The following is a 27,551-nucleotide window of genomic DNA, read 5'->3' on the forward strand; positions in this document are numbered from 1 at the left end:
ATATCTTAATATAACATATACTTAGTATGACTACTTTTCTTGTTTTTAAGATAAGTATGAGGCTGAGAAACTCTCCCAAGATCACATGGTAAATGATCGAAATGAGTGAAAAGGGAACCACTCATTAAAACCCAGATCTCCAGCCTACTTTCACCTCTACAACCCAGTTTCCCTAGTTCTTAGCAATCCAGAAAGGGTGGAGACTACAGGGTGAAGGAGGGGTAAAATCAAGTACACTGTGCTAAGAGCATACATGCTTCTTGGCATGCTGAATATTATTCTTGGGTCTTTCAGAGTCCAAACTTTCCTCAACTATTAAAGTTTCTTGTACCCCTTGATAGTTGTGTCCTAGGCTGATTCACTCTTCCTATATGGTTACAGTTTTGTCACAGGGAGAAAAAAACCACTTGACCTTTGAGAATAAGGAGTTACTTAAGATATTTTCAAAAGCCTAACAAAGCCTAACAAAACTCATACATTTCCCCAAGATAAGACTATCCAGGCAGGGCTGTCAGATTAGCTCAGTTGGCTAGAGCACCACCTTGTAATACCAAGGTCAAGGGTTCAGATCCTCTTTTCTGCCAGCCACCAACAAACAATCAAGTTTACCCAGGCTCACAAAGAAAGGTCATGGTTCTTTGCTTTCAGCTGGAAACACAACTCTATGTAATGGTTCTTGGTTTTATCCATGCTACAGATAGGTGAAATATTTACATTTCATTTTATTAGTAAGGTGACTGCAAAATTGTCACTCTAATCTCTGCTTTGAATTCAGATGTGGAGAGGGGAACTGAGACATAGCTGTTTTTTTATTAATAAAAATTGGAAAATAAGTTATTAATAAATGCAATGTACTTAATAAGAAATATTTGAAAACATGGGGTCCTCAAGCAAAAAATAGTAAAGTATGTCCTTGAAGGAAGAAGTGTCCTTGTTGAAGTGGGAAACCACATGACATTGTGACATTACTAAATTAAGCATATGGCTACTATGATTTTGAGATACTTTAGGTTACTGCAAAACTCTGGCTCATCTCTGCACTAAAGAAATTTTAGAAAGTGGAGAGGAGAAAGGTGGCAGAGATTTCTAGATGGACAGAGTACCTGCCCCTGATTTTTTCTTTACATGCAAATGTCTGAGATAGTTTTAAGCTGGTCTGAGGATGATATTACCTAAATGCTTCCACACAGCGCAGTTATCTGGGGGGAGGAGAATGAAGTAAGGAGAGAGGGGAACATCACATTTTGTAGATAGGAAGAAACAAGTTATACAGGAATTCATAAAATAGTAAGAAGTTTTCTTATAGAGATGATTAAAAAGAAAATGAATCTTCCTATGAATTAGAGAAAAATGCAGCTAAATAAGTAGAGGTACTTACCCCTCCCAAGAGAAGATGAGATCTTATTAAGGTAGATAGTACCGTGCCAAATGTTTTGAGAGTGCCGATTAAGAGGTGATAGATACGGGAAACATTAGCGCTTACTTTTATTGTTAAGGTGACGCAAGAATTGTCTCTGCAGCCTTTGCGTTCAGACGTGGCAACTCCGCATGCTGCAGGTGGAGTAACGTGCCAGGGAGAGGGGAGCTGGCACGCAGTACTGCAATCTACGCTCGCAGGGGGTCTGTCCTGGCTTCCCAAGGCTGCATTGCAGTGGGGTGTGTAAGGTTCGTGTATACCGAAGCATAGGAGCCCTTCCTGAAGCAGGGGGGACTCGAAGGATACGGAGGATCATGATATCATTTAAGACATGTGATTCTGAGGTGCCCAGAGTCTAGCATCCTCCAATTTCAGCGGTAAGTCGAACTGCTAAAAGAGCGGTCCTTGCTAGCTTCCAGAGCAACGTTTGCAATGCTTCATCCTGTCCGGCAAGGGACGCTAGACGCTAGTCCCGGCGTGGGGCCGCTCTTGTCGGCCGCGTGTCTCTGTAGCCAGCTCCCCAGCCCGCAGCCGCGGGTGGGAAGGCGAGGACGCCTTCGGCGCGCCTGCGCGCTCCCTCTGTGCAGCAAGTCTGCGTGCGTGAGTGGGAGGTGGCAGGCCTTCGACTCTGGCCTTCCCCGCCGAGTGTTCCAGCGCGGCGTCTCCAGCCATGAACCGGTTTGGTACCCGGTTGGTGGGAGCCACGGCGACACAGTCGCCGCCGCCAAAAGCCCGCAGCAATGAAAACCTCGACAAAATTGATATGTCTTTGGGTGAGGGGCCGAGTTGGAGTCGGGCGAGGGTGTGGGTGGAACCTAGTGGCGCGGTCTGTGGGGGAAGGAGCGGTTGGCTGCTTGCCGACCGAGTTTTCTTGCGGGAGGGCAGAACTAAGCGGGGGGACCGGGCGCCCGATGCCGGGTCGTGCCTGAGGGACGCGGGCGTCCTCTCGGCAGAGGCTGTGTCTGAGGAGGAGCTGTGGGGGCGAGCGCTACGGGCCTGGAGGTTTGGAGGGTAGAGGGGTGCGTACCGTTTTTTCTTTCAGAGGGGCGCTACCACTCGCCGGTTACCCCAGCTCTTTGTGAGGAAAACTCCGCGGGTTTCCCTCGAGCGTGTTCGCTGTGGGCGTTATCGGGAGCAAGGGTAATGATCCGACTGTGCCCTTCTTTCCGAAGAAGGATCTTTGAGAGCCCAGCTACCTCTGCAATCGGTTTAAACCAGAGGTCTCAAAGAAGGTCTTGTTGAGCATTACGGTGCCCAGGCCTACGCCTGGCGCTGCAGATTTCCGTCGGGCGCCACGCTTGCCAATGGGGGCCGACCCCGGAGCGCCTGTCAGAAAGGAAATATCGTTAGTCAGAGACCTCATCAGATGTTGTTTTATTAGGCGGTGCCTAGAAAAGTACATCCTCCCCATCCAGGCCTCAAAGTTAACTAATTAGAAAAAAATGAAGCAAAAATCGAAGGAGAGATTTACATGGATTGCTGAGAAGCCAGATAAAGCATGGGGTCTAGCACGTGTAGGAAGAGTGGCGTGGTTTGGTGTCGATTATATAAAAGGAGGATTGGTAACTCAATTAAAAATTCAGACCTAACTCTACCGAGGCACTAGCCTCATTGTTTGGTCTGGCTGGTCCAAAAGTAATTCCATTTTTGTCGGGATTCAAGTTATGGCATTGGATGTAGTCAGCTCTGCCAACTCTTTCTGTGGCCTACAGTTTTTAGAATATTTGAAAAGTATGTACCTCACTAGTGGATTCAGAGTTACTTTAGGAGGACGGTATTAAGGATAATATCTGTCTTGGAAATATTCTTTTGGTCGTCATTTCTTTCCTTTTGTTTCTTTTTTGTTGTGGTTTATCTGGAAAGTTTTTTTTATCGAAAGTCAAGAATTCTTGGTTTCTAGGATTGCCACAAAATCAGAACCCAATATGTGAATTAAGTGAATTATTAGAAGTAATAAGTTTGGCTTCAAGTCTTGCCTTACTGCTAGTCAGTAGTGAACTTGAAAGAAATGAGAAATCTTTTCAGTTAAGACCAAGAAATAGCATAATAACTAATATTTATCGAGTGCTTACAACCTGCCAGACATTTTACATGTTATCTCAGTTTATCTTTATAATAACCCTATGAGGTGTGTACTCCTAGTGTTAAAAGAACATGAAATCCAGAGCCACACTGTCTCAGTTCAGATCTCGGCTTTGCCACTTACTAGCCATGTGGCCATGGGCAAATTATTCTCAGTGCCTCATCTATAAAAAGGTGATGGTAATAGTGTTTATCTACCTCAAAGTGTTGCTATAAGTATTAAATAAGTCAAAAGGTCAGTAAACTGCTTAGAATGGTACCTGGTGCACAGTAAGCACTATATTTTATTTTTGTACGCACACACCATTGTTGTTATTCCCATTTTTCAGAAACCCTGTGATATGTAGAAATTAATTTGCTCAAAGTCATGAAGTGAATAAGTGGTGAAGTCAGGATTTCAGTCTGGCTCTAGAGTCCCAACCAAGCTATAGATGTTGTAAGGAACTGTTGAACATGTATTTCCATAACCAGTACATTTGTAGATTTTGGGGCATTTTTTATTTTATTTTATTTTTATTTTTATTTTGTCTTTTTCGTGACCGGTACTCAGCCAGTGAGCGCACCGGCCAGCCCTATATAGGATCCGAACCCGCAGCGGGAGCGCCGCTGCGCTCCCAGCGCCGCCGCGCACTCTCCCGCGTGCGTCATGGGGTCGGCCCTTGGGGCGTTTTTAAAAATATATTTTGTTTGGTGATTAGGAAGTTCAAGTGAAGAAAACTGAGGAATACTTCTCTTTAAGGTAGACATGAAGTCCTTTTGAGAGCTAAAATAGACCTTGGTCTCTTTTCTTACCCCCAAGAACATAAAGCAGTCTGTTAGTCTTCTAGAGAGAATTTTACAGAGATGGGAAGAGGAAGATAATAATCTTCCTCTCTGCCATAATAGTTCATTTGACTTGTTTGAGGATTTAGATAATAAAATGTTTAAATGTAAAATATAATTTTATATTTAATATGTTTTGCTACTTTTAAATTTTAATTTTTAATGTTTAAGCTCTATCTGCCGTATTTTAAAATTAATCTAGTTAGTCAAAATTGTACTCTGCCCCCCACCTTTTTTCCTCATGGTCCCCAGATCAAATTCATTTTTTTGGTATACTTTCAGGGCTCTGAGATTTTCGACTTTGGGTGAAGAATAAATAGCACCTTGCTAAACGAAAGTGATATTTCATAAGTAGTGTCTTCCTAACGTTCGGCTCACTGAAAATTTAACGTGTTTATATATCTGATATTCATGAAACCTTTTTATTTTGTTAAAAACTTTTTCCGAGTGTCTTTAACTTTGATGAACTCTTTTGTAGTTGGAAGTTGATCTCAAGAAGACAGCAAAGTACTTTGGAGAGATATGAAATATTTTATATGAATATTTGTTTGAATGTGATCAAGAGTCTTAAAGATTACAGATGGGTGAGGTAGAGCAGTAATCTATTAGAAACGACCCTTATAATCTATATTTCTTTCTCTGACTTCAAAAAAGACTAATTATATTGACATAGATTATTTGTGCATAGAGCAGTTTGGGAGAAAATAATTGAGGTTAATTAGTTTCATGAAGTGTAATTAAGTTGTTGACTGTGTGCAGTTCTTTGGTTTATTTGCTTTATCAGTCATCAAAATTAATATTGAAGTTAGGACTGGAGAAAGTGTTTGGATATTTCTTAAATATTTTTGTCTTCTAGTACCCTCCTTTAACAGATATAGATAGGAGTGGAGTACATTTAGTTTTCTGATCTTCACATTGTTATGTTGTGGTATTAGAGTGATGTGATGTTTATGAATTACCTTGGGGCAATTCGAAGGTATTTTTGGAATAATGAGCCTTAGAGAGATCATCGTAGAAAGAAAAATAAGGTAACCCTGAATTACTTTGCTAGAGGAGGAGAACCAATAGTATATATATATATATATTTTTGTAGTGTACTTTTTTCTTTTTTTTTTTTTTAAGGTGAGCAGTAAGGGGATCTTAACCCTTGACTTGGTGTTGTCAGCACCATGCTCTCCCAAGTGAGCTAACCGGCCATCCCTATATAGGGATCCGAACCCGTGGTCTTGGTGTCATCAGCACCACACTCTCCTGAGTGAGCCATGAGCCAGCCCTGTACTATACTTTTATTATGGCACTCGTTTAATTTTGTATTTGCTATTTGCATGTCTGTTTCCATCAGTAATTTAAAACTTGTTAAGAACAGGGACCATATTTTATTTTTGTTTCAGTTACAGCACAGACTGACACATGTATTCATTGCATATAGTATATGCTTAATAAATATTTTCTGAATTCAGGTGAATGTAGAAATCTAGTGTTTGAATGATTTACTTACTTTTTTGACTACCTATGGTTTACTGAAAAGTTGCCATCTTTAAAAAATGGAGACTTCTGTGATTATGGAAAGTAAGTATGAACAATTTTTTCAAACAGGTTTTTGCTTATTTAAATTCATCAAGGAAAGAAATACTATGGATAATAGAACTCTTTATTAATTTATAGATCTGCTTTGGACTATTGACTTGAACTTTTCCTACAAAAGTTTTCTTCAGAGCACGAATTTAAAATGGCTGATTTGATCTTTGGCTTTTTATCATTGTCCTCTTATGGAAGTGCTTTCAAAGTAGAAAAGTTAGGGACATAGGAAATCTATAACCTAGAAAGTGAGACTAAGTAATTGAGTCATTAAGTTAAAAAGAAAATAATATGGCATTTTCTCTATCATAGATGATATCATCAAATTAAATCGAAAGGAAGGAAAAAAGCAGAATTTTCCACGGCTAAATAGAAGACTCCAGCAAAGTGGTGCCAGCCAATTCAGGATGAGAGTACGGTGGGGAATGCAACAGAATTCTGGTAAGTTTTGAAAGTAAGCTTTAATGAAAAGCTGTTATTTGTGAGTTCTATCGTGTACCATCTTTAGCATATAATTAAAACATGGAGGAAATACATCAATACCCTTTGTTTGTGATTTTTATTTCCTCTACTTTCAGGTTTTTGTTTAGATATTAAAACCTGGTAAAAATTTAAGTTGCCTTAAATAGGCAATAATACTATTTCTTAAAAACTTTAGGTCATTTTACAGTAACCTCAGTTTATAGTCTAAATTATACTTACAGTTTAAAATTTACATATCATGAGGTCCAGTCTCTTTTTCAGTGAGATGTTCCTTTAACAGTCTTTCTGTGGATGACTGTCTAACTCCAACTTAAATATATTCAGTGAAAGAGCATACCACCTCACAAGACAACTTATTCTATTGTTGGAGACAATTATTTCCTAGAAAATTCTTTTAATTTGAATTAAAGCATGCCCATCTATTACTTCTGCAAAGTTATAGGAAGCAAACTTTCTTTTCTATATGAAAACCTTTTAGGTATGTGGAGACAGTTATTAAATTTTGCATAGAAAATGAATTCCAGACTCTCTGTCTTATCTAAGACCTTTATGATTCATTAAATCCTCCAAAGGTGACACTCAGAATTGAATGCTTTAGGTGTAGTCTGAAAGTCTACATATGTAGTTTACTTTTGGTAATCTGGAAGCATTTATAACCATCTTGTTCCAAAATGTACTGGAGGCAGTAACTGAACACTATTAATTATATATGACTCATTAACTGTTTTAGCAGTTATATCATTGTTTTAGAATAAACCTTTGTTCAAAAAAAAAAACTAAATCTTTTTCTCATATATAAAAAATGTTTGGTAGACTAGATTCTAAGTTGATTTTATTCTATACATTGGAAAACAAAAAATAATCTCCAGCGGTTTGAACGTAATTAGTTCCATGTTTAACAACTAATATGCCAATATGTCTTCAAAATGTCAATAACTGAGATTAGACCCTACAAAAAAAATTTATTCTTCACTTATAATTTCTTGAATAGCTGAACCTAAATGTGTAGCTGTAGCAAATGAATGTTTAATTCCAGTGATTTATATCTAAAGATTTCTCATAACTGTTACTCAACATACCATATTTTATATATGATTTGTTTTGAAATAACTGTGCAGAGTTCATAGAAGCCAGAAATATATTCATTAATATGTTAAATACCTGATAAATGCTCTGAACTGACCAGGTTCTGAGGATATGTAAAGATATGGTCTTTAAGGAATTGATTTGTAGTAGCAGAGATAAGAGAGAAAAGGTAGAGTGTGAGAAATGTCATAGGATAAATTCAGATAATATTACAGTACTTTAGAAAAGGATTTTGTGCTAAGAAGATCAGGCATGATTTAATGAATAAGGTGAAATATGATCTAGTCCATGAAGGATCAGAGAAACTTTCCTTTTATGGGGGTTATGATCTGATCCTTGAGATAAATGATATCTGGGGGCAGCTTAGGATCTCATAAGATTGAGCTTGTGCTTGTACATAATCTGCTTACATGTGACAGGGGCTAAAATAGAACAGCTGCTGCTGTTACTGAATGTGCAGAGAGATACGGGATTGTCTTAAGTTCTTGGTGGCTAGGAAAAGTTCAGATTTCCACATTGTAATGTCAGTGAGGATGTTAGCTTGAGGTAAAAGAATAAATAGGACAGAGAATACTCGGTATGATTTTTTGATGCCTGAACAAATAAGTGAATTAAGTCTTTCTAACTCTGTGCCTGAAATATAATTTAGGTACTTAAAAAATATTTGTAGAAACAACCTAAATGTCTTTTAGTGGTAGAGTACTATGTAGCGGTGGTTCTCAAAGTGTTTTCTGGGAACCTCTGGGGAATCCCAAAGATTCAGGAAGTCCACAAGGTCAAAACTATTTTTGTAATAACACAATGACGTTGTGTTTTCACTCTTATTCTCATAAACATACCATAGACTTTTCCAGAGTTTACATAACATATGATAATTAAAACAGATTGAATGCAAAAGCAGTGTCTTAGTTCAGGCTGCTGTAACCAAGTACCACAGACTAGGTGACTTATAAACAACATGAATTTATTTCTCACAGTTCTGGAGGCTAGAAGTCTGAGATCGGGTGCCAGCAAGGTCAGGTTCTGGTGAGGGCCCTCTTCTAGGTTGCAGACTACTGATGTCTTGTGGTATCCTCACATGCAGAAAGAGGTCTAGAGAGTTCTCTGGGGTCTCTTTTATATTGGCACTTACCCATTTGTGAAGGATCCACACTCATGGCTTTAATTACCTCCCAAAGAGCCCCCACTTCTAATGTCATCATATTGAGGGTTAGTTTTCAACATAGGAATTTTGGAGAGAGACAAACATTCAATCCATAACAAGCAGATATGAAAATGTAGCTATCTTCTATTAAGCCAGACACTAAAGAGATTTGCAAAAATGCAAAAACAATGCCACTCTTCTTACTAAATATTTTTTGTTTGTTTTGGGAAATAATTGTTATTTTTCATCAAAAATATGTTGCTTACCCTACGTGTAGTAGGTTTATTATTGTTGTTTTTTAAATGAAATAGTTTTTAAGTATCTTAGTTCCTATTTCTAGTATAGCAAGTATCAATAAACATAACCCACAGAAACAAAAACTCTTTGGAGTCCTCAGTAATTTTTAAGAGTGTAAAGAGGTCCAGAGATCAAAAAGTTTAAGAATGCTGTTCCTTTTAGAGGTGGAAGAGATGGGAATATTTGTAGGTTGCTTTGGAAAGCAGCCAGTAATATGAGGGTGCTTCAAAAACTTTGTGGAGAAATAAAATTAGAAGATAATATGAACATTTCCACGAACTTCAAAAAGTGCCCTTATATGATTGCATGCACTGTGTTGTGATATTTCCCAGAAGAATTCTTCAGATCTTCATTTCAGTGACCAGGCTCCTGAAATTATTGATGCAAACGATGTATGTGCGAAAGAAATTCATGAAGGGATTATTCTAGGGATTCAAAAGAAGTATGAGAATTTCTCTCTAGTTGTAGTCGTTCTCAACCTTAGTTACACCTGTGAAGCTTTATAAAATAGATACTATGGCTACACTCCATTTCTACTGAACCAGAATCTACTGAACCAAAATGATGACCTACAGAGGTAGGTCATAGGGATTTTTTTTTTTTAAAGCTCCATCAGTGGTTCTCATACGTGGCTAGTGTTAAACTACTTCTCTAGTAGAGCTGAAAGTATGAAAGTTTCTTCATAGAGGTGGTAGTTGAAGCAATGAGAATGAAGGTATTTTGGAAAGACAGAAGAAAACTATCTGGAGAGACTAAAAGAATGAAAACTACAAAAAGACTACTACATTGGATGATGTCTTCAGTATCCCTTCATAGTGCTTTTTATTTTTTTTTTATTTTTTATTTATTTATTTTTTTTAAATTGTCCATGATTTATTTATTTATTTTATTTTTTTTTTTTCCATGACCGGTGCTCAGCCAGGGAGTGCACCGGTCATTCCTATATAGGATCCGAACCCGCGGCGGGAGCGTCGCCACACTGCTAGCGCAGCACGCTACCGAGTGCGCCACGGGCTCAGCCCTTCATAGTGCTTTTTAGAATATAAGACCAGTCATAGTGTAAGAGGGGAGAGAATTGGGCCAGTATGCATAGATCTTTCCTACTTTATGGAATGTGACAATGAAAGGGTGAAACATAGAACCATTGCTGAAACTGAGATTCAGCTAGTAAAATTTGTTCAAAGAGAAAGGTGGAGGAAGGGATGATCTAGGCCTGCTAGAAGGAAGAGGGAGGAAAGCTACAGATAAGAGAGAAATAGAAGAATGGAAAGGATGATGAGAATGCAAACAATGTACTATAAACAAATGATGAGAAATAAAAGGCACCAAGGATAGAATTGTATTCCATACATTTTCCTTTTAATTAATTTTATTCCTGTTAATGAGACTTTCTCATTAGTCTTTCTCATCTAATCTTGAAACTTTGCTGTTATAATGGATTCCTCTTTAATCTTTCTCTTTGCCCTACTAATTCATTCATTCTTTTGGAATATTTCAAATTTCTTTGTTCCTCTTCCAGGTCTTTATCATGTCATGTTTGAGTGTTGCAATAGCATCTGAAATAGTCTTACCACCTTCTCTCTCCCTCTTCTCTTAAGTATAAAATACTGCTTCTAGACTGATGTAGTCTTGAGTGTGAATTCAGTGACCCTTCATTCCTAGTCAAGTGCAGTTTTTATCCCTGTTCAAAGACCTCTGTGATTTGAGCCCACCATGTCCATTCATTTCTCATCATTTTTCCTGGACCATGTTCACCCATGTCTTTGTACTTGTCACTTCAATCTGAAATCCTCTCATGTCTATCTCCCTATTGAAATCTTGGCCATTTTGTAATACCCAGCCCAGAGTCTACTTTTTCTAAAACAGTTGTTTTTTTCTCTTTGGAAATGTTCTATATGTTTTATTCTGCCTTTTATTTCTCTTTAAATTTTGTATAACAGTTTGGAGAAGTATTTGCTTTTTGGAGCCACACAAACCTGCACTTAGATCATGGCTCTGCCATTTGCTAACTGTGACCTATAGGTAGTCATTGTTCTTTGCCTCACTTTGCTCACCTGCAAAATGATGTTAGCATCAACCTCATCAAGGTTTTCATGTAAATTACTCAGCACAGTGCCTAGCACAGTAAGTGGTAACTGTTTTATTATTTAAAACAAGTAAAAATTAATAAGTTGTAGTAAATTCAAGTTAGTTTTATTTATTTATTTATTTTTTCATTTTTATTTTTTTTAAAGATGACCAGTAAGGGGATATCAACCCTTGGCTTGGTGTTGTCAGCACCACGCTCAGCCAGTGAGCTAACCGGCCATCCCTATATAGGATCCGGACCTGTGGCCTTGGTGTTATCAGCACTGCACTCTCCCGAGTGAGCCACGGGCTGGCCCTCAAGTTAGTTTTAATGTACAGGTTCCCCTAACATGATTTGCTCTTTATTTGTTTGCAATTCTAAAAGGAATTCACACATAGAGCAGCAATAATTTGATTTAAAAATTTTTTAAATTTTTATCTTTATTGCTTTTTTTCCTGATTATAAAAGTAATAACAATCCCCCAGGGTGGATTCCCAGCTGGGAGTATGAATTGTGTCCCCAGAGGGTTCCCTTTTGGGGTGGAGGGCCAGGATATGAGGAAATATAGCTCATCTGCCAATCATAGTGGATGAACTCATTAATTGCCAAGGACTTTTGTGTGTGGGGAAGAGACCCATAACAAAGTGTACTCTGTTTAAGGTCCCATTCGTTTAATCTTTCACGTTTAGAGAGCAGTTGAGATTTTCTTACCACCAACCAATACTCTTTAAATATTTATGCTGTTTGCTCAACTTAGTATATTAAATGACCCTAAATATTAAAAAATAAAAATAAAAATGTAATACAGTGAAAGGTATCAAAAACACGAGATAATATTCACAGTATTTTCACATATATGTAACCTACAAAATAGTACATAGAGCAGGAAATACAGTTGCTGGAAGATTGACTTTTACTCCACCTTCTGGACACTTAGTGTACTACAAAATTGTGAATTACCACATAGGATAGTCTTTTGAGTTGCTTAAAAATAGTTGAAACTAAAAATGTTAACTTTTTAAATGTAAATATACAACTAAAAGAAAGACGAGAAAGGCAGAATGTTAGAAGTGGTTATGTTTAGGTGGTGGGATGTTGAGCGATTTTTCTTTTTCTTTTTTTTTTTTTTTTAAAGATGACTGATAAGGGGATCTTAACCCTTGACTGGGTGTTGTCAGCACCACGCTCTCCCAAGTGAGCCACGGGCTGGCCCTGATTTTTAGTTTCGTATTTGTACTTTATATGTTTCTAGGATTTCTGCAGTGAACGTGTTTATTTTTTTAGTAATGAGGAAAAAAGCCTACCAGCCACCACAAAAAAAAAAAGAAAAAGAAAAAAATTTTAAATAGGTAAGATACATAACGGAAAAACAAAGTCAGCAGTGTTACATGCCACAGTGATTAAAATATGTCTATTGACCATATCAATAGCTGCCAAAAATAAATAATAAATAAAATGTCCATTGGCATTCATTGGGGACTTTAGCAAAAGCAATGCGAATAGAGAAGGGCTGAAAGTAAAGAACCCTCATTGCAATGTAGTAAGTAAATGGGAGATGAGAAAATGATTCCACTCTAGATCAGCACTGTTCAATATAAATAAATTGTGAGCCAGATATTAATGATATATTTTATTTAGCCCAATATATCCAAAATGTTAAACACACAATTAATATAAGATCATTAATGAAATATTTTACATTATTTTGTTTGTAACATCTCAATTTAGATTGGTCATATTTCAAATATTCAGTAGCCACATACAGGTTAGTGGCTACCATATCGCACAGGTAAAATCTAAACTGTCCTATTTGTTGAGAAAGTAATGACAGAGAGGACGTGTGAGAATCCTCTAGTTCTTTGCTGTCCAGTATGCCACAGAACCCTTCCCAATGTAGCTTATTGCCTTTTTATAAATGAAATGTTTTATGTAATCCAAAAAAATATAATTAAAAAATAAAATACTCATATCCTCCACCCTGCTTGAGAAATAAGAGTATCCTGTGATCCTCTCAGTTGCATTCCTAAACTGATATTTTTTCTTCTTCTTTTTTCCTCCCCTCATTCAGGTTTTGGTAAGACTAGTCTGAGCCGTAGAGGAAGAGTAATACCTGGAAAGAGACATCCTTATGGAGTTATTACAGGCCTTGCAGCTAGGAAAGCAACTGGAATTCGAAAAGGAATTAGTCCTATGAATCGTCCACCTCTAACTGACAAGGTAGGATGAGGACGGCTTAATCCCGAGTCAGGTACCCTCTTCCTTTTACAATCATGTACCGCATAACAACCTTTTAGTCAATGACAGACTGCGTGTATGATGGTGGTCCCATAAGATTATAATGTCTATACAATATAGCCTAGGTGTGTAGTAGGCTGTACCGTTTAGGTCTGTGTTAAGGAAACTCTATGATGTTCACACAATGATGAAATCGCCTAATGACACATTTCTCAGGATGTATCCCTGTTGTTAAGCAATGTATTACTGGGTTGTCTGTCCCTTTTCTGAAATGCTTGGAATGGGAAGTGTTTTGGATTTCAGATTTTTTTGGATTTTGGAATATTTGCATATATATAATGCGATATCTTGGGGATGGGAACCAAGTGTAAACAAAATTCATTTATACTTCATACATACCTTATGCACATAGCCTAAAGGTAATTTCATACACTATTTTTAATAAGTTTGTGCGTGAAACGTGAGGTCAGGTGTGGAATTTTCCACTTGTGGTGTCATGTCTGTTCTCAAAAAGTTCTGGAATTTGAATTTTCAGATTAGGGATGCTCAACCTGTACCAATATTTCTGTGAATGAGATTAAGAAAGCATTTGATTTTTTTTTTTTTTTTTTTTTTTTAATGTTTTACTTTCGGGCTTATGTAAAAAACTTAATAACTAAATAAAAATCATTGCCATTTATGAAGAATACCTAAATTTCCGCATTCTCAAACATAAAAATTTTTTATGCACGTACACCCTTTTTAAACAGCTTTAATTGAGGTATAATTTTCGTAACTTAAAATTCACTTGTTTTCAGTACACAATTCAGTGAACTTCAGTCCATTTACAGAGTTGTACGGTCTTTACAGTAACCTAATTTAAGAACATTTCTGTCACTCTGAAAAGAAATATCAAGCCCATTCACAGTCGCACCCCATCCTGTGCCCCAGGCAACCACTAATCTACTTTTTATAGATTTTCTATAGATTTGTCTTTTCTGCACATTTCATATAAGTGAAATCATAGAATATAATATGTGGTCTTGCATTTAGCCATAGTGTTTTTGAGGTTCATTCATGTTGTAGCATGTATCAATACTTCATTACTTTTTATTGCTGAATAATATTCCATTATATGGATGTACCACATTTGATGGACATTTGGTGATTTCCATTTTTTGGGTATTATGAATAATGTTGCTATGAACATTCACCTACAAGTCAGTATGGACGTAAGTTTTCATTTCTCTTGGATAGATACCTATTCCCTAGTTGATATTTTAAATTAGAGTTACAATTATTTACCATCATAAGGTAACTGCTTTTTAACTCTTAACTGAAGTTTTATTCACATCTGAATGAGTAGTTTTTGAATTGGCTAAAGCATTCCTTGAAATAGTTTTGCAATTGGTTTTTTTTCTGTTGCTTTATGTACAGTGGGTCTGAGCCATCAAGGAATGTAATATTCTACTCTTCTATTTTTTAATCCCTTTATTTCTCTGATTATGAAAGTGATGCATGCTGGTAAAAAATTCAGTATGTTCATTCCTTTAATTATCTTAAACTTGCCTATTCTGATTAGAACCACAACTGCCTTAGATCCCTTAACTGTTCTATTCTGCCACCACCAGTAGCTGCTGTCCCCTTTAAGATTTTATCACACAAGTTACTTGTTTGTTCAGGGTTCTGAAAGCAGCAAGGAGATATGGATGCTGGAAAGAAGATTGAGTTTAACCGCTAACTAATGACTTGTTCCTGTAAAAATTGTAAATTATCACATGTGGTAGTCTTTTTTTTTTTTTTTTTTTTTAAAGACTAGTTAAGTGCAGTAGTGAGAAGGAGGGAAAGAATAGAACGAGGAGTTCAATCTGTAACTAACTGGGAACAGTCAATTGGGTAAGTTACTACCTTTGGACCAGATTGTAGTCTTTTGAGTTGTTTGAAAATAGTTAAAATTGAAAATGTTAAATTTTAGAATGCTAAGAATGTACTGAATAGTAAGATCTCATTAGTGAAACCCTAAGTCTGATGATTTTGGCAAAGGTATGGTTTGAAATGTGTTTATCAAAAGCCCTTTCTTCAACCTGAATACAGATTAATAGTCTGAGTAGGATAGAATATAGTACTTGTGAAGCAGATTATTTTCCGGCAATTTGGACAATTTTATTTGTATATAAGTAACTTATACTATCCTTTTCTATCTAAATCAAGTTACCTAAATTACTTAATTGATCTTTGAGTTGCTTAGAAAAATTTCACTTAAAAAAACATGTTCTAAGCATAGACTTTCTATTATCTCCTCCTTTCCATAGTTTATATGAATTAGTGAGATTTTATTTCAATAAAAATGTACAAAATTTTCTTATCTGTGAAGTAAATAACCAAGTGGGAAAAGATAGCATACTTATTTACACTACTAGTCTTTACTGGGAGAGCAAATGACTTTGCTAACTGAGCAGTGGTTATCTCTGAGAATGAATATTATTTTTGATTTGAAAGTCACTTAAAATATCTGTCAAGTAAAAGTTGTGCTTAAGTTCCTAAGGCATTCTTCTCCTGGAATGTATGAGTTTGTGAATGCCAATTCTGTGACTTTTCCCTTTTATATTCAGCATTTCTCCACACTAGGGGAGGTTATATTCTGTAGAACTTTTAACTTGGACTCTGATAAAACTAAACCAGTTAGTACTGCTGTGAACTTAAGAAGACTTGTATTATCTTTTAATTCTATTATTCCATGAACTTTTCAAGTACTGCTGTATATGGCAATTATTTTCTATTAATGGGTATACCGTTTTTGAATCATTGTCTGATTTTGACAGTTAAAAATAAGTGCCTTATATCCATACTATGGAATACTATTCAGCAATAAAAAAGGAATAAAATATTAATCTGACAGCATGGAGACATTTCTAAACATGCTCAACAAAAGAAGTCAAACACAAAATTATATGTACTGTATGATTTCATTTATTTGAAATTGTAGGAAAGGCAAAACTGTAGTGACAGATCAGTCATTGCCTGGGTGGGAGAAAGGAAAGAGGAAAGAATAGACTGCAGAGAGAGGCACAAGGAAACATTTTTGGGCAAGGCACTGTTCTATATCTTGATTATGATGTGGTTACACAATTGTGTGTGATTACCCAAATTCATCAAATTGTACACTTAAAATTTTATTGTATGTAAATAATACCTTAATAAAAATTCACATAAAAACTAAAATACCTTAATTTCTTTCCCTCATCAAATACTTTTTATATCAAAATTGTAGTGGAAAAAAAAAAAAAAACTTATACCTAGGTGTACTTGTTTTTAGCATACATATTCACATATGGAACATGCATTCAGCATATATTAATGGGTTGTTATGATTCTATTTCATTTATTCATCATTAAACAGATGTTTACTGTGCACTCACTGTATGCTAGGTGTAGAGAATTCTACAATGAACACAGTAGAAAAATCCCTGTCCTCGTGGAGAATGCAAGTCTAGTGGAGAAGATAAACATTAAATTATCACACAGATTAACTATGATTATAATGTGGCAGATACTTTGTAGGAAAATTACATGTGACACAGCATCACGGACTTTCACATTTACCTATAAAATTGTCCTTGGTGTTATTAAAGACAAAATACAAAATTTGGAATAGGACATAATTTCATCTAATTGGGTCTAATTTTGTAGCTTTTCTCCTATGCTCTTGATATTCTTCATCCCTGTTTTACATTTATTTCTTTTACAAATGCTCATAAAAATGAAGATTTTATGTTTTTTATTTTATTTAGTCAGTAGATATTTATGGAGAAAAGTGCTTAAAATATGCCTAAAATAATAGGGGAATCCAGATATAAAGTATAAGATTTGGTCCATATTGTCAAGGACTTTAGAGAAGTCTTGATGGAAAATATGGAAGCCTGAATTAGGCTTTAATGATGGATTTAATTTATATATGTGGAGAAAGAAAAAGTGAACATTTGATGTGCTTGTGTTTTTTATGATATTGGGCATTCTTCTTTTTCCTCTAACCATATCTGCTCCAGCTTCTTCGCTGTCACAGCTTCCCTTTTTTTCTTTTTCACACATTTGTTTTGGAACTTGGCCCTTTCATCCCATCCCTTCACTTAGTATCAAAAGTCATGTTTATATAAATCATTCCATTATTTACATCTCTGGCTCTCTGATTCGTCTGTTGAGATCCAGAGCTCCATCTTTTCATTTATCACCTTGCATCCCCCAGATCACCTCAGGTATTTTAAGTATAATGTGGTTGTCATCTTTTCAGTCACTTAGAAGTTTTCTAAGTCCTTTTAGTTTTTCCATCTCCCTCATCTACACATCCAAACAGTTGTCAATCCCTGTCTATTCTGCATCAGAAAAGTTTATTGTAGTAGGGTATATAGCAAAAAGCAGTCTGGTTAACATAGTTTTTTGCTTTCTGAAAGAATATAGAACGATATTTTCCAGTATTAAAAAGAAAGGCAAACCTCCTGAGACAAAATGAAGTGCAGAGGAAACCAGTAGCAGTTCTCAAGAGACCTAACCAGTTAAACAGAAAGTAAGTACTCAAATATAAGGCAGCAATGTGTTATCCTCCGTAAATAAGGACTTCTTGCATTAGGTGTTCAGAAGAATGAATTTGCAGTGATTCTTCTGGTTATCGGTGATTTTTCGTGAAAGGTATTTGGGATGTCTATCTGAATATCCAACATGGAAGCATTTAGTAATAGCTTCCTTCTTTCTTTCTTTTTTTTTTTTTTTTAAGCCTGCAGCACCTAGTATTCCCAGATGGTGCTTCCTTATTTCTTAGATGCAGTGTTTTTGATGAATTTAACTAATATAAACTTTTTTAAAAAAACGTTAACTCTGCTTCTCTTCCTCTCTTTACGTATAGAGTAAAATCACAAAAGCTTATCATTTTGGTAAAAATCCTAACACCCCATTCAGGAGTATTCAAATTGGAAATTCTGAACGCTGAATTGTTATTCAGTCTCAATGGCTCTTACTAGAACATTTAATCACAACGTATGTTATTTGTGGAAAAAGCAAACTAGAAAGAAAGAATTCTGCATGAATGCTTTTTAAGCTGAAATTATTTTTATACTAAAGTGAAAGGCATAACAAAAACCTAAGAATAATGACCTAATGTTCTGGCATTCTGTTCTCTGTAAGTACAAAGTAGGCAGAAAGGAAGCTGACAAGCTACAAAATTTTCTTATTTCAGTTTCAAGTACCATTTATTCATCTCTTACAGAAGATAATTCGTAACAAAACAAAACCTGGAATGAGGTCTGTTTGTAAATAGAATAGCTAAAATTGCGGTTTTACTTAACAGTCATCTTTTGGGAATCATTTGGTGTAGTACTTTTTGTGAAAGGGCACCTCCTCAAATAAGAAGCTGTCATTTAGTGCATGCTTCGGCAGCACATATACTAAAATTGAAATGATACAGAGAAGGTAAGCATGGCCCCTGTGCAAGAATGATATGTAAATTCATGAAGCATTCCATAAAAAAAAAAAAAAGAACCTGTCATTTACATGAGGCTTACATGTTAATTAGTCTAGCCAGGGAAATTTTGCATTTGAACCTCTATAAGATTGGAGGTACAATTAGGTAATTTGTTAAGCACTTGTTTGTATAATAGATAAATATGAAATTTTGTTTTCTCATACTTCACCAGCTTCCTATAGAAAACAGAAAAGAATTGGTGAAAGTCAAGTGAAATGTAATTTATTAAGAGTGGATTCTTCTGTGTATGAAAAAACAAGAAGTGGACAAGTGTAGTTTTTCTGTGGTTTATTTTAATATGTAAAGGTTTCTGAATGAGGAAGAAAGATAAGGTAGAGGAGAAGATGTTATTTTTCAAATCTTTATATTTGGTTTTCAGTTTGACTATGATGTGCCTTGGTGTCATTTTTTTGTTACTAATCCTGTAAATCTATAACTTTGTTTTCAACAAATTTAGGAAATAGCACTAAATGTGAATTTTAGTATCTTTAAAAGATGATGTTCTATAGAAGATAAATTAGTTCAGTTAACCAGATTGTTTAAATGTGATATGCAGCAGAGGGAGATACTTGTAAGTAAAATCTCAGTAGTTTCATGTAAATAAGAAAATAATTCAGAATCTTTATGTTACATATACCTCAAGTTGTCAGCCTATGAATTTAATTATTTTTGCTTATTTTTCTCAAGATGTTTGAAAATAGTTAAGTGGCTCACGGTATGTGTGTTTTTGTTGCAGGAATAACATTCCAGCTAACTTTACCAGGAGTGGGAATAAATTAAGCCATCAGAAAGACACTCGTCAAGCAACTTTTCTTTTCAGAAGAGGCCTGAAGGTATTAAAAAACCTTGGCAGTATTTTTTTTTTTTTTACCAGAAAGGATCCTGAGCAGCCAACCTTTAGTAATCCTCAATCATAGACATAGCCCATGGTAGAGGTGTAGGGATTGGGTTCAGGGTGTGAGGAACATGACGTTAGATTAACTCTTTGTTATGTTTTTCTATTTCGTCTTTTTTTTTTTTTTTTTTTTTTTTTTGCCCTCAATAGCAATGTCTTAAAATTATTTAATATGTTGTTTAGGAATAAACTTGTATTTGCCACTTTTTCTAATATAGGAACCCCAACAGAGGGTTGTTGCCAGACTAGCAGGCCCTTTTCCTGCATTCATGCACACGCCACTCTGGGTTTTTAAGTTACAGAGCAGGATAGCTCTTTGGATTCAAATCCTCTGCTTTCTGTGGGATCTACTGCTTTTCTTTTCCCTTCAGGTTCAGGCCCAGTTGAACACAGAACAACTGCTAGACGATGTAGTAGCAAAGAGAACTCGTCAGTAAGTTACAATTTGTTTTTCAAGATGTCATTTCAAACTCCCAAAACACTAGCTACCCATGTATCCCAGTCTGAAAGAAATTAAATGAAACCCAGAATAAAATTGAACCTGAAATAAGTGAAACCTATTTTTTTTGTTTTTCCCAAATGCCTTTCGGGTTTTCACATGTCAGTGTTGTAACAATTTTAGCACCAAGTAAATTACTCTATTATTTTTATTTTTTTATTGCCTCTTTATTCCATTTTATGAAATAGCTTTTGGCGGGGGCTGGGGGGGGAGCTATAACTGCTCTTATACAAATGAAACTATTTAGGGAAAGAATAGAAGAAAATCCGGTAGAGCTTTTAGAAAATTTATAAAACTTTAAAATCAATAAGATGCCGGGCCGGCTTGTGGCTCACTCGGGAGAGTGCGGTGCTGACAACACCAAGGCCACGGGTTCGGATCCCATATAGGGATGGCCGGTTTGTTCACTGGGTGAGCGTGGTGCTGACAACACCAAGTCAAGGGTTAAGATCCCCTTACCGGTCATCTTTTTAAAAAAAAATAAATAAATAAAATCAATAAGATGTTTTTCCTTTTCAAATAATTCTCCTCACCCCTATAAAAATCTTTTAAAAATTGCTTTTTGTTTGTTGTAATTGCACTTACCAGGTGTGAGTTGTAACATTATAATTCCATCAGTGCAATCAGGTTTTGAGATTAAGATATTTAAAATATGGCTCCTTTTTGGAAAACAAAACATATAAAACCATGGTCATGGTCCAGGTATTTTACCAACTATAATGGCACATGATTCTGAGCAATTGGAACATAAGAAAGGAAACTATTTGAACCTGATGCTGGCAGTGTTCTTAAGCAATAGGGGTCATGGCATTGGAAACCTTTAGAAGGAAATAATAATCATAGCCTATTTGCTTCTTCAATGAAGAATATTTACATAATTGTGATAATATAAATGATATTTTATTTCTTTTGAACTTTTAGCATCAACGTGTAGACCAAGCACAAAGTAGTTAATTTGGGAGCAATATAATGTAAATGTCAGATTTTACTAAAGTAAATATAAAGGTAGAGCTGACAAAAAGTGGGAGGTACAAAGTGGGAGAAGAGGTGGAAGGAAAGAATAGAGGCACTGTTATACTCTCACAGAAAGTTGGGGTAGGGGTGGTCAGGAAACACTACTGAAAGATTTAAGTTTTTAAAGTTACAGTGGACGTAAAATAGTGATATAGCCATCAAAATGTTTAGAGTAGTAGGAAAACTGGAGGATAGTATGTTAAGCTAAATGCTATGCATCATAGCAAGATTGTACTACACAAGCATCTTCAGTGAACCGTAATCAACCATCAAGCAGTAAAAACAGGAAAGGTTAAAAGTGCTGCTTCTGGGGAGTAGGAATGGGAAGGAGGAGAATAGTGGGGTGAGAGAACTTCATTAGAAGTTCTTCTATACTATTTAATTTTTTTTAATGTGCAATTATTTATTACACTGAAAAATATTTAATAAGCACAAGAGTCCAATTCCTGTATCCAACATGCTGATTTCATTATATCATTGTGGGGTCCAGATAGCTGTATTTATTAAAAGCTAAGAAAAAGTATGGGCCGACCCCGTGGCTCACTTGGGAGAGTGTGGTGCTGGGAGCGCAGCAGCGCTCCTGCCACAGGTTCGGATCCTATATAGGGATGGCCGGTGCGCTCACTGGCTGAGCGCGGGAGGGTTGCAATCCCCTTACCGGTCACAAAAAAGAACAACAAAAAAAAGCTAAGAAAAAGTAATAGATACTATTTTATTTCATTGATTTATTTTCGGCAGCTGGCTGGTGTGGGGATCTGAACCCTCGACCTTTGTGTTATAACACTGTGCTCTAACCAAGTGAGCTAACTGGCCAATGCACTACTTTTAAAATGTATATTTTTATGTGGAGCATACTATAGGATTTATAAACTTCCATTTTAATGAAATTTTTAACTTTTTTGAAACTAGGTGGCGGACTTCTACCACAAATGGAGGAATTTTGACTGTATCTATTGACAATCCTGGAGCAGTGCAGTGCCCAGTGTAAGTCTTTTCTTTCTTGTTGCAAACATTATAACCTCTCAGTACATGAGAAAATAGAAAAGTACGGGACTTCTGCTCAGAGTGTGATGTCCAATAGATACAAGGATAAAAGTAATACTTGTGATACAAAATGGAAATAGTATAGTGTAAAGTAAAAGTAAAAGCTCCCTTGATTCCTTGTTCTATAACCCCAAATAACCACTTTTAACAATTTCTTTTGTATTTTTATTTTTTAAAATTTTGTGTATATATAACATTGCATGTATATTTTTATGTATCTATGATAATAGATGATACTATCTATATATACTTAGTACTCCCATCTTTCTCTTCCCCCTGATATATTTTGGACATCTTTACTTTTCAGACCATACAGACCTACCTTCTCCTTAAAGGCTTCATTGCGTATTTTTTTATCTAGATGAACTTAATTTAGTTAACCATTTCATAATATTTATTGCATTATAAACTTTATAGATTTATGGAGTTTCTGATCTATCCAGCCATCTTAATGATTGAAATCAAGAGAATGTAGAATGGGTCTCTAAGACTTCAAAGGTTGCTTTATTTTAACAGAAGATCAAGACTTGGAAATCACCAATCTTTCCAAATTGTTGAAAAGTTTATAGTTCTTCTTAAAGAGGTATTTTGCAAGCAGTTACAAATTTTAATCTTTAGAGTAGCCAATCAAGAGCTAGATGCTTTTTTTTTTTTTGAGAACACAGGGAAAATAGCCCTAATATCATTTGAACATGTATGTGAGTCAAGTTGTCTTAAGTACCATATGATTTATTTTTCTTCTTTTGATTGTTAAGCTCGTCTGATACTTTAATATTTTTCTAATAGAACTCAGAAACCACGATTAACTCGTACTGCTGTACCCTCATTCTTGACAAAACGGGAGCAGTCTGATGTAAAAAAAGTTCCTAAAGGTGTCCCCCTACAATTCGACATAAATAGTGTTGGAAAACAGGTAAAAGGATTTCCTGTATTTCTTTGGGGCATTTACTGAGAATATTTTAAGTAACAAAATAATAATTGTACACTGAGTTAAACGAAGTGTCCTAACTCCCTTCCCCAAACCTAGGCAAGTACTAATCTACTTTCTGACTCTGTAAATTTGCCTGTTTTGATGTTTCATATGAATTGGATCATATAATATGTTTGTAACTGGCTTCTTTCACTTAGCATAATGTTTTCAAGGTTTATCTATCTTTTGTATTAGTATTTCATTTCTTTTTGTTGCTGAATAATGTTCATTATATGTATATGCCACATCTTATTTATTCATTCTTCAGTTGATAGGACATTTGGATTGTTTCCACATTTTGGCTATCATGAATTAGGCTGCTGTGAACATCTGTATACAAGTTTATGTATGAGCATGTTTTCATTTTTCTTTGTTAAATACCTAGGGGTAGAATTGCTAAGGTTGTATGGTAGTACTATATTTAACCTTTTGAGTAGCTGCCAGACTGTTTTCCAAAGAAAACAATTTTACATTCCCAAGAGCACATATGAGGATTCTAAATTTTTCAATATCCTCATCAGCACTTACTATTATCTGTTGTTTGATTATATCCATCCAGGTGGGTGTAAAGTGGTATCTCACTATGGTTTTGACAATTTTAGTATTAAACTTATATCCTGTGATCTTGCTAAATTCACTTACTTTTGTAGTGATTTTACTTATTTTGTCACTGTTGTTACTATCCTTTCTGAAGTGGCAAAGTAATAGTTTGTGAGTGCTTTCTGTTGTTAATCAAAAACCAGATTTTTTCATTTGAATTTGACTGGGCTTTCTGTGGTAAACACAGAAATTCAAGAAAATTTGTTTCACAGTATTCACAAGTCTAATAAACAACTCTTACTTTTATCAGAGGCATCACTAGAGTTGGTGGCAGTGTTTGCAGAGCCTGAAAATAATTCAGATAGATGCATTTTTGGGTGAGATGCATTTTTGGGTGTATAACTAGTAGACATTATGTATGTGTGTTTTATATATTGTGTAATGCAAGCATTATAGTGGTTAGGAGATAGGGATTCTGTTCCCACTTTAATTCTGGAGCTGCTACTAGGCAAGTTAACTAACTACTCTAAGTGATTCTAAGTTCACCTATTTCATATAGTTTTTGTTAGGATTAAATGAGGTCATACACATAAATATTCAGGAAATGTTAGCTATTGTTACTATTAATTACTGTTAATTAATCGTCAGATCACATTATTGTTCCAAAGCAAGTATGGCTAATAGTCAAGTTGTTAATTGTTTTTGGGTTTTTTTTTTTTTTTTCTTCTTTTTTCTAGACAGGGATGACTTTGAATGAGCGGTTTGGGATCCTGAAGGAACAAAGAGCCACTCTCACATACAACAAAGGAGGAAGCCGCTTTGTAACCGTGGGATAGATGCCTTGTCAAAGGGACTTTTGAGTGATGACTCTGTTTGAAAAGTTGAATTGCTTGAAGAGTTCATCACAGAAATTCAAGAAACTTTACTTCAGAATATTCATAAGGCTAAAGAACTCTTATTTTTATTTTTGAAGTTTTTTTTTTAAACGTGTATAAAAAATACTGCCCTGAAAGAACAGCAGGGATTATGCCTATCTCTTAAAGATTTCATGGTTGTCTCAGACAGAACGGTTCTCTATTTGACATGTTTGGTTCCTCAAGCAGCAGAAGGAAGACAGAAAGATAGAAATTGATTATTTTTATGATAGTGGTATTTAGGATCTCATTAACTTTGCCCACTTTTTAGATTTTGCAATGGTAAATCTTGTTCTTCAGAAATATGAGTAGGTCTCTTTGTTGCTGTCACTTATCCTTTAATAGTGTTGATATAATAAGTGCAGTTGCCTTTTCTTCATTAAAGATATTTTTTAAAAAACTTATTAGAATTCCAGTTTGGGGTTTTAAGATTTATGGGAATATCTGGAACTTGGTTAATTTTTCAGGTAGTGTTAGGTTAATCTCCCAGACTTCTAAATCTTTAATGCCAAACTTTTAACAAGACTTGTGGCTCTAGGCATTAGTCTTATTTAGAATGTTGGTGCTTAAAGTCTGTAAATGCATATTTACAAAGTTATCTGATAGGCCCTTGAAAGAGAACTGTTCAGTGTTAAAATCTCACAGTTTGCATTGAGTAAATGAAGAAAGCATGAGAGGAAGTAGAAAGTTAAAGGACAGGTAACTGAGGTGCAAAACTTTAAAACCCAAAATTTTAAACAAAGGGCAAATAACAAAAAGAAAAGTTTAAAAACCCGGGTCATAGGTATACTGTTTGGATTTAGCATAGTCTTGAGTCTAGTTAGTGTTCAAAAAGAATTCTTCAAATGATATTTAGAAGAATTATAATTATTAAAGTCGTTGAGTCCCAGAGATATTTTGATAGTGAAATTAATAGCCATAAAGTCCTAGACTTTCTTCTTAGAAAAGTTAAAATTTATAAGCTTTTGAGCTTACTAAATTAAATAATTTATAGCTCCAGAAACAAAAGTACACTTGTATATGTCACAAAGAAAAAAATGCAAAATAATAATATAATCACATTGCAACTTTTCACTCTGATTTCTTGTATGGTATAAAGTTCAGGCATTTATGGGGGAAAAAGGGTCCCCCCCCACTTCTGGAGGGGTGAGAGGAGTTAGTCTGTTGTGCCAAGATAGTGCTAAGAGTCCTCAGATAGTTGTATAATATAAATTATGGTATAATGCCAAAATACAGCCAAATATTCCAGCTATAGGTCACAAGTTTTGTTATTTTGAAGCTTGACCTTTTGGTTTGCTACAATGTTAAGACTTCTAAGTTTCTCTGCAGTAGATTATTAACGTTGACTTTTCCTGTAAAACAAAACAAAATATTAAGTTATTGCATTGTCTCTCATGTTCCTTGGGTTACTTATTGATTTATGCTAGCCGTGGAAGGCTATCAATAACAGTTTCATGCTTATACCAAAGAATTAAATCTGATCTTTAATATCTGATACTTTGTCAGTACTTCTACTGATAAGGGATTATTGGAAGCCAGTCACAAAATTTGAAAACAAACCATAGTCTCTCCATACTTATTTGATGCTTTTCATAGAGGTCAGGGACTCATTGCAGAACATTTTTGCAAATGTGAATGCTTATATTTGATCCAGGAACAATACGTTTTAGACTGGTTTAGAATTACTTGTAGCTTATTTAAAGCAGAGGAAAAACAACTGAGCACGAGTTTGCTGTCTTTAGAACAGTTTTCCTGTCATTTTGAATATTATTGAACAGAGCTATTGTTAATGCCATTTTTGGAACAACCTTAAAAATTGCCCCAAATATTGACATTAAGTCCATCAAACAACAAAGTGTCTTTGGTATATTAAACTTTTGCTCTTTGTGCATCTGTAATTTAATTTTCTCTTTAAGTATAAAATTTTGCCTTTGGTATAACTAAATTAAAACTCTTGAGTAACTAACATGTTGTATGTAAGCAAAACAATATACTTTGTTGGAGGGAAATTTCCTTTTTTGGTATGTGGTTGTAGTCATCCTTGTTCAGTTCTTAAAAGTTTTGTTTTTTCTTTAAACGGAATACAACTTAAAATTTCCTTTGCATCAAGATATATGCAAAACATTGATGCAGTGCATCACAAAATGAAAGTTTGTATTTAACGAGGAGGTGCTTTACACTGTACTTTTTGGTGTTTTTTTGAAAAGTTACATTTAGATCTTTTCTGAAGCTGTTCATTTTTAACAAATAAAATGTTACAGGTTTCACATGATTTATTCTTAGCTATAAAGATTGAGTTGTGGTTTTTAGACTGTTCTGTTACAAAGAACTTTGCAGTGATAATTTGTATTTATAACTTTTAGGGTTTGAAAATTCACCTACCAACTAAATTGGTAAATCAATCTAGATTCTTCTGTTGGCATCCCTGTAACTGCCCTTTGACCATTTTATGGTAGCCAGGAGGAATTTTAAAAGATAATCAAATTTATTTAGAATGCAGAATCTTAGGCTAGATGAGCCTTTAGAGATCACCCAGTTTAATCTCTTTTTAATCTTAGTAAGGTAAGGCCTAACATTGTGAAGACTGAGTCGTTTTTTGAGTTCATATCTTCTAATTCTCAGTTGACAAGTTACTTCTGTGAATTAACACCCACGGAAAGTAGTGGAATGGTTGTGTGGCTTGTCAGATATCTGAGAATAGGTAATAGCCATGCTTCAGCATTTGTAGAATGGTAAGTAAATCTACCAGTGATGATTATGGTACATCATTCCTTGGTATTCAAGTTAAGTAAACCTATTAGAAAAGGCCAGTGTTTCTAATCAGACTACGTATTTTTTTTTCAACGGTCGTAAACTTTTCACCATAATTTAAATTATAGGCAAATCATAAAATATTTATACGTTTGAAGAAACTAGTAGGTTCCATTGCCCAATGGTTAGTTTTTGTTAGAATAGGTAGGTGTAGAATTATA

General features: G+C 35.2%; 1 protein-coding gene and 1 non-coding gene across 2 annotated transcripts; both read left to right on the forward strand.

Annotated features, from left to right (window-relative positions):
- Positions 1-1,985: 1,985 nt before the first annotated feature.
- Positions 1,986-26,588, forward strand: FYTTD1 (forty-two-three domain containing 1). The gene is made up of 9 exons (XM_063101584.1): positions 1,986-2,190; positions 6,212-6,340; positions 13,046-13,194; positions 17,640-17,752; positions 19,440-19,536; positions 19,970-20,031; positions 22,021-22,095; positions 22,942-23,068; positions 24,403-26,588. Exons 1-9 carry the CDS (start codon positions 2,088-2,090, stop codon positions 24,499-24,501), a joined length of 954 nt encoding a protein of 317 aa, XP_062957654.1. The 5' UTR covers positions 1,986-2,087; the 3' UTR covers positions 24,502-26,588.
- LOC134365279 (U6 spliceosomal RNA) lies at positions 18,603-18,709 on the forward strand. Its single transcript, XR_010021991.1, has one exon. It is a non-coding gene; the product is annotated as a U6 spliceosomal RNA (small nuclear RNA).
- Positions 26,589-27,551: the final 963 nt, after the last annotated feature.

This window comes from Cynocephalus volans, chromosome 1, assembly GCF_027409185.1.
Source record: "Cynocephalus volans isolate mCynVol1 chromosome 1, mCynVol1.pri, whole genome shotgun sequence".
Classification (NCBI taxonomy): domain Eukaryota; kingdom Metazoa; phylum Chordata; class Mammalia; order Dermoptera; family Cynocephalidae; genus Cynocephalus; species Cynocephalus volans.